We start from the raw sequence: 11,981 nt of genomic DNA, 5'->3' as shown, positions 1-11,981 counted from the left end.
ACCCTCACTTTTGGCTTGCCAGGCTGCCTTCATCAGGGGATTTGTTTTTGTTTCTATCTGTCTCTTTGCAGTTTCTGTAGCTCTAAAATTTGTTTAGAGTCATATTTTATAGGAATAGGAGATGTTAGAGCAGGAACTCAGCCAAGTTACTACTTTTACTCAAGTATCTTGGCTCTTCCCCCTTATGATTTTATTTGTCAGGAGTCAGACTTGACACTCTCTTATACCCTACCTACTTGAATTTATGAATCAAACTAAAAATATTATTTATAGAAATAAATTGGGGGGATATTCATTGCTCAACATTAGGTCAAGCCAACATCATAAAAAATACAATACTGCCTAAATCCATATTCTTATTTTTTGTCATAGCAATTGAACCACCAAAGGATTACTTTATAATGCTTAAAAAGATAATAATAATTAACAGTAATAACAACCTTCATATAGATAGAACAAAATATATAGTATTTTGAAGCATTTTCACTTTTTAAAGGAGGCAGCCTGGTATAGCAGAAATTTTTTGGAATATGGAGACATAAAACTTGTACCTGATTCTGAGTTTACAAATCAATTACTTTGTAGCTTAATGCATGCTACTGAACATCTCTCTGCCTCCATTTTCCTACTGACCAAATGAGACTGAGTTCTTTCTATGCAAGGTTTCTTTCCCTCAAAAAAGGGTATGCATATAGAATGGTTTCAATCATTTGATACTTCTACTCCATGAGAAGTGCAAAAGAAATATTTTTCTTCCTTCACAAATTGTAAAAATGAGTTTGAGAAAAGGTGATTTGCTTGGGGTCACAGAGGGAATAGGCCACTAACATTTCCATTTTGATGTTGTTTGGGAGCACAAAATATCTTGATAAACAAAACAAACTTTATTTCCAACAAAGACAAGCTAACACACACAAATACACACACACACACACACAACAAGAATAGATGATCCTTCTCTACTTCTTCACAAAGCCTACATCATCTGAACCCATCCCTGATTGTTCTCATGTACTTCCACCTCTACAAATAATGTCATGACTCTTAGCAGATACCTTCTGTGGGATTGTACATTTCCTGCTAGCTTTGGTGTCCTATGTGTTCCTTGTAGTATAATTAAAATCCAGACAGCATTGGGGAAGAAAACATTCTACTCTTCTCATTTTTATTTTGTTATCTATATATTACTGATACAGTTTAATTATTCTATACATATAAGAGGCTTAGGCAGCTAGGTGGCACAGTGATTAGAGCACTAGACTTGGAGTCAGCAACACTCATCTTCATGAGTTTGAATCCATCCTTAGACACTTACACTAAATATTCAAATTATTTAACCCCATTTGACTCAGTCCCTCATCTGTAAAGCAAACTGGAGAAGGAAATGGCAAACTGATCCATTATCTTTGGCAAGAAAACCCCAAATGGTGTCACAAAGAATTAGACCTAACTGAAAAAATGACTTAACAAAATATAAGGATTATATGGCTTGAATCTAATTAAATGATAACACCATTATCATCATCATCATCATCATCATCATTATCATTATGTTTCTTGTGGAATACAGATAGAAAAGTCCAAGTCATTATGTAGTTATTATTCTTTCATATTTTATATATTATGAACCTTTATGCTGGCAGATAAAATGAATACCTTATGTAATTGAATACTACTACTAGAATGTACACTGCTCTTCTGAGGAGTCAGTTTAATTAACTTTCGAACATCACCAGGAGTAGATAGGATGATAAAGATGACATTCACATAACGCTTTTGTCATGGGGCTTTAATCTCTTCTAAGTCTCATCTCCATGTCTTGAAAGGTTTTTTTTCAAATAATTTGGAGATTTTGAACACTTGATATGGCAGCACCTATGAAAAATCTCCTTCCTGAGCACTTACAAATAAAAGTTATATTCAGGCAGTTGTAGGCAACAGTTCTATCTCTGCTTCTATCTCCACTTCCATCACAGATTTCTTGAAATTTCAAGGATGGGGTGATGTTTGCATTTGTCACATTGAAATTTGTCTTATAAAGTCTCACTCACAAGCTTCTAGTGGCCTACTTCTCAGGTTTTTTAGTGATCCTGTAGTTTCTGATTTTTATTGTGTTTGTCATATTCTACTATGTTTTTGTTTCCTTTTCTAAGGTATAAAGAAGTCATAATATGTGTTAGTTCTATTAGTGTGTCTTAGAGGCTTGACTTGTTCAGACTCCACCATCCTATTATAAATTCATTTTGTTAATTCACTAGTGGTAAAATAAACCCCAAAACTTCAGTCAGTCACATCAGTTCCTTAGTGCCATGTAGACCAAAGAAGAATTTAGCACTTACATATTCTTTTGACTGGAATTATAGTGTCATAACTTCAACATAGTCCAAGATAAGTCATAGTTTAATTATTCCCATAGGGGTTAAGATGACAGAATTTCCCAGGGGTCTCTCTAGAGGACTTTTAGTAAAGGACTGGGCATGCCTGGATCCCTATTCCATTCTTACTTATAGCCCAATGAACACACAAACTAATGAGAGCTGAAGATTTTTGAGGAGGGGGAGGCATCTTCCAGTTGTTACCCTCTAGCAGAAAAAGGTAAGTTTGCTAATAAATGAGAAATAGTGCTTCCTTTGTGATAAAATAAAAAAAATTGACCACAAAACAAGGAAGGAATAAAACGCATGTTTAAAATATAAGTATGTTTACATGTTCATGATAGACCTTTTTACAGCTTTGTAAATTGTCAAAAGTAGGTATAAATAAGAGCAAAAGAGAAAAGGGCCAGAGAGAGAGAGAGAGAGAGAGAGAGAGAGAGAGAGAGAGAGAGAGAAGAGGCAGAGACAGAGAATTTTGAATAAAATAGAAAAGATATAATTGTTGATAAGAATAAAAATGTTTTTTTCTATTAAAATTCCATTTTAAAGTTTGTGATTCAATCAAAGAATCAAGCTCAGGAACTTCTATATGATCAGGCATTTCTTTAAATATAATTTGCTATTACCACCACCACTGCTGTTGCTGCTACTACTGCTACTATTATGCAGATCAATAATTTCCTGTTGATAAGGAACATTTAGCATGGAAATTCACTTAACTGATACAATTTGGCACCTCCTATAACTTGTTGTCTTGGTTTCCTGGGGTATTAAGCATTGAGTACCTTACCCATTCAAGTATGTGTCTGAGGTAAGACTTAAATAAGTTCTTCTTGACTGATGAGGCCAGCCTTCTGTCTACCATTCTGCAAAGCCTTTTGCATCATATATGAATTAATGGCAATAATATACCCTAAGCTCCTAAAATGCTGAAATTATCAAAAATGAAATTTTGTTCTATGAGATTTTTGTATAAAGAGTAAGTTTTCTGCCCTCCTTCTTTAAAACTTGGTGATTTCCTTTATGACGACACATATTAATAGAATAGAATAGAATAGAATAGAATAGAATAGAATAGAAATGAGCAGAACCAGACAGGACAGGACAGGACAGGATAGGAAAGGATTAAATAATAGAGTAATATAATAGACATATATAGATATTTATATTATATAGAATTGTATAATGCATTATACTTACACATATATAAGTATACAATACATTTATATCTTTATATATTATATTTATACTCTATTAGTAATAATGTTTTAAAATTTATCTAACTTACATCAGATAATGGCGATTACTCTTTGCACTTAAGTGGTCCCCCCTCTCTGTCAACATATAATCATGCCAGTGGGTAAACCCCTTATGTCAAAAAGACAGCCTGGCATAGTAGGAGAATTGAACTTAGAAAAAGAAGGATCTGATTAGAATTACAGTTTATTTGATCTGATTAGATCCAATTACATTAGAAACTGTTCTGATGAGAAGTTAGAATCAGAAGGATTTTGCTTAGCCACTTATTATTTCCATCAGTCAAGCTGACTGGTCTCTCTAAGCCTGATTTCTCATTTCCAAGGTGAAGCTATCTGTCCCATGTTTTGCAAGATTGTGTGAGGATGAAAAGAAAGGTTGTATAAAACTTTGCTATATACAGGCTAGAAGATTTCTTCAAAATCTTAACTCTTTTATTAGCAGAGAGATAACCTGAGAGTTCCAGGAACTTTCTGTTGCATCCTTGTTGGGATTTTATGGTAGAGAAATGGTTAACTTTTCCTTCTTAAAGAATTGTTCAATAAGGTCCTAATATAATTTGTTTCGATCTACCAACTGCCAGAAGCATACAATGTGTCCTTCCACATTTATATCACTACAACTCTTGTTTTTAGCTAATTCCTTGGGACTTCTTTGGTGAGGACAATGGCAAGTGGTGGATCCAGGCACTGAGAATCAAAAAAGGATGATTAGTGAGAGATGAGAAGGGAGAAAAAAGTCTATTGTTGCTGGCCCAATTTCTCCCTGCCTCTCACCTTTTGCATTGCTTCATCCCAGGTAGTAAGAGACACCAAAGCAACGTACTCTTTTGTTTTGGAAACTCATTTTCTTGGAAACTCACCAGGCTTGTCCATTTCAAATCTTTGCTCAAGTATGTAATCTCTCTTCTCAACTGACTGCTATTACTTTGGGAGCTTTGGGGAAAGGAATTATGAAGACAGGTCAATGTGTGTGTTAAGGTATAAGAGGAAGATTTATTATAAGTGAGCAATGCCTTGATATTAATGCACCTTTAGAAGCATTTTTGGGATAGGAAAGTTGTCATTTTCAAAAGGGAATAGAGTCTGTACAAAGCTGTTCATTTATAAAAGCACCATGGGTATATTTGTGATTGTGTTGTCTTGATGGTAACTGCAATAGCTGATGTGTTCACCCAAAACAGACAGTATAGAAGTTGTCAGCAAGTCAAGTTTACAAGCATTTTTAAGGGAATACAATGTGCCAGACATTATATATACTAAAGGCAGAAAATACAAATACAAGTAGAAAAAAAAGAAGCACCCACTATCAAAGAGCTTAAATCCTAATGGGGGAAGACAAACTATAGGAATGTCTTATTGAGGAAAAACCAAAACAAAACAGGGAAACCACCATCTTAATGCTAATTTCATTCAGCAAAGTCATCTAGAATGCACTGAATTAAGAGTTGGAAAACTGGATCAAGAAACCAAGAATCTTTGCCCAGTTCTATCCTTTCCTGTGAGAGTTGAGTAGGTCAGGGGTCCTAAATTTAGAGTGACAATGAAGTTTGTAGATTATAAGTCCTTATATCTTCTACCTTCTTAGAGGTCTAATCTTCTAATTTTACAGGGGTGGGTGTGGGAATAGAGAATAAGTAATGCAAGAGACTTGCCCAAGATCAAAAAGAAGCAAATTGTTAATTAACTACTCTGTTTCTCAAGTATCTTTAGCTTCAGGATGAGAATAATAATACATATCCTCCATATATCATGGTATTGTCAGACCAAATGAAACAATGTATATGAAATCCTTTTTTCATAGTCTCATGTCTCTTTCTCTTTGCCTCAGCTTCTTCTATCATCCCATTTGCAGAGGTCTCAAATTGATTTTCATTATTCTTATCATTGAACAATAATAAGGATAATGATTGTGTATAGTACTTCAATGTTTCAGAATCATTTTTCATTCATTTTTTCACTAGAGTTTTATAACAGCCTCCTGTGGCAGCCATTTCTGATATTTATCTATCTTTTGCAGAAGAGGACAATGAGATTCACAGAGGAAAAGGAAGAGACTCACCAACGTCCCCTAGCTAGCTAAATATGGAAGTGAGCTACAAAGCCAGATTCCTCCAGGCTCCAAACCTAGATATCTAGCTATCATTTTATGCTTCTTCATTTATTGCTTTTTTAAAATTCATAAGATTTTTTCTTTAAATTTCTTTAATTTAAAAACATTCTTTAAATATCCTCACATGAGTCAGTCAGCAAACATTGAGCACTTGCTTTGTGCCCAGTGCTGTGTGGTAAACGTTGGGGATGCAAAGAAAGGCCAAAATAGACCTTGGCTTCTGGAAGCTCAGATGCTAATTGGGGAGGCAACATACACACCATTATGTATAAACATGATAGAGAAAGGGTGAGCTGGAGGTAATCTCAGAGAGAGATGGTGCCTTTCTCTGTGTGTCTGTATGATCACAGACTAGATAAATTGCACATCATTTCTCCTGGTAGACAATGCTCCTGAACTCAGGATGTGCTCTTAGGTGAACCAGCTAACTCCCTGGTTACATATTTTCTTGAAGATGTTTAATGAAGGCAATGTCAGAAGTTGTCCAAAGCTGGCTGTTGTTGGTTGGTTGGCTGTTGCCCTTCATTCTCAAGTTTCAATGTGTCTGATTGTGACTGATCAGACCAATATCAGCTCAGAATGCTCTACCATAGGTCAGTCACAAAGAGTCTGTGTGAATATTTGGGCTGGATGCTCAAAATTTGTTCATCCTGCATTTCCTTTGTCTTAATTCTGCTTTATTCATAGAGAACAGCACCTTTTCTAATGTGGGCACAGCATGCTGGCCAATCCTGTGCCAGTGTTTCCCATAGCACACAATCAATTCCAAAGCTTAAGAGAGATCTTGAGAGTGTCCCTGTATCACTTCTTCCAACCACAATGTGAGAGCTTGCTCTGTGTGAGTTCTTTTTGGGAAGCATATGTTTTGTATTCGAACAATGTGTCTAGGCCATCAGAGTTGTGCTCTCTAAAGCAGTTTGAATACTGGGAAGTTTGGTTTGAATAAGGACCTCAGTATCTGCTACCTTATCTTGCCAGGTGATCTTCAGATCCCAAAAAATAGCACAGAAATATTTAAAGTGCCATACCATATCAGATCCCTGGCTTAAACAGAAAAAATTTTGTTGCCAAGGCATATTCTAAGAGATAATTCATTTGAAGATGTGGTTGCCTAATCTCTCTGATGTGGGATAATTAGGTGAGACTTATTTGAATTGTTATTATGAACTTGATAAGCTTCAGGTGTAATGGAAAAGACCTCAATTAGGTCTCTTACACCACAAAAGGGTTTCCTTTGATTTAAATGAGGAGTAAAGAAAAGGCTTCTCCTTAGTCTCTCTTGTCATCCAAAGGAAAAGGCTTCAACTAAGGCTGGAAGTAAAATTTTGGAGACAGTGGCAATGGAAAAGGCATAAAGAAAGGCTACCAGTATATAGGATAGGACCTCAACTTCATTCCATCTCCAAAATAAGGGAAATCTAGAACTCAGCTCCTGAAGTCTCAGCAGCAAATATGAATGATCAAACAGAAAAATAAAAGACTTTTATGCCAGGAATGATCAAAGCACCAAACCAGAAGACAAAAATAGCAAGAAACAAAACAAAACCCTATAATAAGAACCCTCAAAGAAAAAATATGACCACAGGAACCATTGGAATTCTCCAGAAAAAAATTATGGATTTTGAAAATTTATTAAGAAATGAGAGCTATGGAAGGGACAGGAATAAGCATTTACATAGTGGCTACTATGTACAAGGCACTGTGCTAAGCACTTTTTACAAATACCATCTCATTTGAATCTGTCAACAACCTCAACTCTGTGAGCTGTGATTATCCACATTTTGCAGTTGAGGAAACAGAGACGAAACAGAAGTTAAATGATTTGCTCAGGATCATAGAACCAGTACATGTTTAAGCCCAGATTTGGACTCTCTAGCTTCCTGATTCCAAACTTAGTGCTCTACCCACTACCCTACCAGCTGCCCTCAAGAAAAGGAGGGAAAAATGGAAATAAAGCCCCTATCAACAGAAGAAGTATAAAACTGTACCATAGTAAAATTTCACTAAGCATCAGAATGGACCAAATCAATGATTCTAATGGTCAACATGAATTCTTAAAATCGAATGAAATTGAAGAAACTGTAAGATATTTGAGATTTAAAAATGACCTAGAAAATGGATCAAGGTGAGATAAGTGAACACTTATTCTATAAAAATTGCCAAGAAAGTAGTTGTGGATCACAAATTCCCTCTGGGATTTTTAGATTTTCCCAAAAAAAACTAAGTGAAGATTAGCCCTAATTTGAGGATGGGGTGGAAACATTTTTTCCCCTCACAGTCACAGGGTGAGTTTGGGGATTTTTTAAAATGTGGGCCTTATTTTATAAATTTGTCTTATGTTTCTTGAGCCAGGTTACAATAGTATGACCCAAACTAAATTCATAACCAAAAAAAAAATAAGAACCTGGATATTGTTTTTTGAGAAATAAATAAAGAACATATTCAGATATATAAGAATGAGAGGGAAAGTAGAAAGGATACACTGGTGATCTTAAAGAAACCCCAAAATAAAAACTCCTATATATGTTATTGCCAGTATCTGGAGCTTCCAGAAAAAAAAGAAATTAGAAGAAACCAGAAAGAAAGAATTAAAATATTGAAAAATGACTATCAGGTGTGAATAAAATTCAATAGTTCTCACTTCAAAGAAATGGAGAACATGGAGTGAAATATTCTATGAGGCAAAATACAAAGATCTACAACCAAGAATATCTTACCCAGTAAAACTGAATATTGTATCCTAGGAACAAAATTGGACTCTGAATAAAATAGATTTTCAAATATTCTCGATAAAAACAAAACTGGAAAGGAACTTTGAAATATAGCTATAGGACTGTTTATATTGTAATGAAGATGGAAGAGAATGTTAAAACATTTCTTTTAGAATCCTATTATCACAGAGGTCATAGAGGAAGTCAACTGATACAAAGGTTGATAAATAGTTTTGTTTTGAAGATGTAAGAAAAAAAATAAAAGAGGCATTGGAGAATATACATTAAGGGGAGATGGGAGAAAATGGGAACTTTGTTAATACATAATCAGCTTTTATAAGTAGACATATATACAAACATGGAGAGAATGGGGAAATAGAATGTCCCTTGAATTAGTCTTTAATCTAAACTGGTCAAAAGAGGGCAGAACACACCCACAGAGTTTCGTGTATAAATATATTCAACTGAAAAGGGATACAATTTTTAAAAAAGGAAGAGGGAAATAAAAGTGTGAAGGTGTATTCAGGAAGCAGAATAAATAAATACATATTTATTTATTATATTAAATATAATAAACCTCAAGCTTGGAGAGGAGATAGTAAGGAAAAGTTTAAAAGTGGGGAAAAGAATAATAACTTTAAAATAAACAGGAAGAAAAAAGTACAGAGAAGGAAAAGCACAAGAGAATGAAATGAAGGGAAGTAAACTCATAGTTGTGAGTGTACTCGGAATAAATGCATCTAAAAAAAGAGAGGCTGGAAGAATTAATTAGAAAGCAATTTTTAAAAATCCCTTTTCCAAAAATATACTTTAAAAAGACTATAATTATAGACAGTTAAAATAGAGGCTTGTATAAAAGTCCATTATGTCTCAGATAAACATAGAAAAGTGGGGGTATCCATTATAATTTCAGGAAAGATATCAGTAAAATAGACTTTATTAAAAGAGATAAACAAATAAACAGCATTTTCATGAAAGGTAAAATGAATTGATTTGGCTACCCAACATATATTAATCCAATGATGTATTTTCACAATTCTTTTTTGTTGTTGTTGTTGCTTTTTGAAGGGGCTAGTGGAGTTAAGTGACTTGCCCAAGGTCACATGGCTAGTTTTTGTGTTAAGTGTCTGAGGCTGGATTTGAACTCAGGTCCTCCTGACTCCGTGGCCGGTGCTCTATTCACTGTGCCACCTAGCCACTCCATATTTTCACAATTCTTAAGAAAAATCTAAATACATTATAGAGAAGAAAAAACAATAAAATGACAATAATGGATGAATCTTAATTTATTCCTATCAACCCTAGATTAATCTAACCAGAAATAAATAAGTAGCTTAAAAAAATTGGTACTGGTTTTCTGAGAGGAAGAGCAATCAGTGGAACAAATTATGTATATAACACAGAGAAGCAAATGTTCCTAATTCCTTGTTGTTCATGCATGCCAGACTCTTCATGACCCTGTATACCATATTCCATAGGGTTTTCTTGGCAAATGTACTGGAATTATTTACCATTTCCTTATCCAGTGGAGTAAGGCAAATAGAGATTATGTGACTTGCCCGGGGTCAAACAGCTAGTAAATGTCTGGGGCTGGAATTGAACTCATATCTCCCTAACTCCAGACCCAGTGTTCTATCAACTGAGCCACCTAGGTGCCTCCTACAAATCAATAAACACAAAGACCTTAGCTGCTGAGACAAGGACTCATTATTTTAAAACAACAACAATAGCAACAACAACAGTGATGGAAATATTGGACAGCAGGATGAACAAAAATAGATTTAGACTAACACTCCATACCATATACAAAGATAAGCTCCAAATGGGTAGATGACCGACATATAAAAGGTCACACTATAAACAAATTGGAAAAACATGGGGAAAATTATCTATCAGATCTATGGGCAGATGAAAGTTAATGACTAAACAAGTAAGAGAGTGTTACAGATGATAAACATAAATATATTTGATTATATAAAATTTAAAAGTATATATATATATAATTAAATCTCATAAAATTAAGATTGAGGAATAATCAATAAGAAAAATCTTTACAGCAAGTTTATCCCATTAAATTAGTTTATAAAATTCTAATTTCCAAATAACTAAGTAGCTGATTCAAATTTATAAGAAAAAGAACCATTCCCTAATTGATAAATGGCCTAAGATATTGAGACAGATCAAAAAGGAGAAACTCAGGGTAGCTATGATAATATGAACAGTATTCCATTTCATGATTAATTAGAAAAAATGCAAATCAAAGCAATTTTGAGATTTCACTCATCACTGCTGCAAAGTCAATAAAAAAGACAATGATCAATAGTAGAGGGGCTTGTTGGAAAATTGGTACATCGATGGACTGATGGTCTTCCTTTGAGTAGGTAAAACTATTTGAAAAGCAGTTTGGAATTATCAAAAGTTATTAAACAGTAAACATATTTTGAATATTATATATTAATTATATTCATATCTATAAATACAAAAATGTATATATGTATACACATATGATATATGCATTTGCTATTGAGGAACTTTGTTTTGCTTGCTATACATATTTGTTAAAAGAAATGTGTTCTTTTTTTCATTGAGGTTGGAAGAGAGAGGGAGAGACAATGTCTTTTCTATTAATTGTTTTTAGAGAGGTGAAGATGTTACTGATGTTAAATGCTGAATGAATTTTCATATGAAATCACTGTAGTGATTTTTGTTTTGTTTTGTTACAGGAGATGTTTCATAAAATGGGAGTAATTTATAAATATCTGTAAATAATAATAAAAATAAACCCATAGATAAATTTGTCTATAAATATGTTTGAATTGTAAAAATAGAAAATCAAGAACCTTTTTTAAAGAGTATTCTTGTATAATTTAGTCATTCACACATTGATACAGACCCTTAAATTTTTTTTTGCCAGTGCAACCTCTTGGGGGGGAATGAGATTAAGAAGTTTGAATTTCAGAGATGGATGGAAATTTACAGCTTATTTATATCACACTGTACCCACATATAAATGCCCTCTAAAACAACAGGTTTCTCATTAAAAACCTTGGGTGAGACCTGTGGAGGAACCTGGGTACATTTCTTTACAATTCTCATTGTGAGGAAGATTTTCCTTATAGCTAACTTAAATATATCTCTAGACAGTTTTCCTCTCATCACTTTGTCCTCTGGGTATGAAGTAGAAAGAAATCTAATACCTCTTGTTGATGACATCCCTTCAAAATTTAAAGATTGTTCTGTGTGCCTACACCAGCAGGCATCATTCCAGGAGTGAAAAGATCATAGGTGAGCATAATGGCAAAATGAGACATTTTCTGTTGTTGTTCAGTAATTATTTTTCATTTGGGTCCTTAGCAGCATGGTGGTCCAACATGCTTAGAATAGAATCCAGGAGTGCTACAATGGGAAGAAAGATCAGAGTCTGCCTTGTACAGAAGAAGATATGGAGAGAGAGAGAGAGAGACAGAGAGAGAGAGAGAGAGAGAGAGAGAGAGAGAGAGAGAGAGAGAGAGAGAGAGAGAGAGAG

At 34.2% G+C, this 11,981-nt stretch overlaps 1 protein-coding gene across 1 annotated transcript in view; it reads right to left on the bottom strand.

The window, feature by feature from the left end:
* Nucleotides 1-1,499: 1,499 nt before the first annotated feature.
* The window catches only part of LOC138148517 (olfactory receptor 13A1-like), a 20,546-nt gene continuing 10,064 nt past the window's right edge, over nucleotides 1,500-11,981 (bottom strand). The window contains exon 2 of the mRNA XM_069071216.1: nucleotides 1,500-1,556. Within this exon, the coding sequence (XP_068927317.1) occupies nucleotides 1,500-1,556 (57 nt within the window). The remainder of the gene's footprint in view (nucleotides 1,557-11,981) is intronic.

The sequence above is a fragment of the Petaurus breviceps genome, unplaced genomic scaffold (genome assembly GCF_028583685.1).
Source record: "Petaurus breviceps papuanus isolate PSGF00001 unplaced genomic scaffold, PetGlider_PUasm1.0 90825, whole genome shotgun sequence".
Taxonomy (NCBI): domain Eukaryota; kingdom Metazoa; phylum Chordata; class Mammalia; order Diprotodontia; family Petauridae; genus Petaurus; species Petaurus breviceps.
Note: the sequence above shows the minus strand (reverse complement) of the source record. Positions and strands in the feature narration are given on the sequence as shown.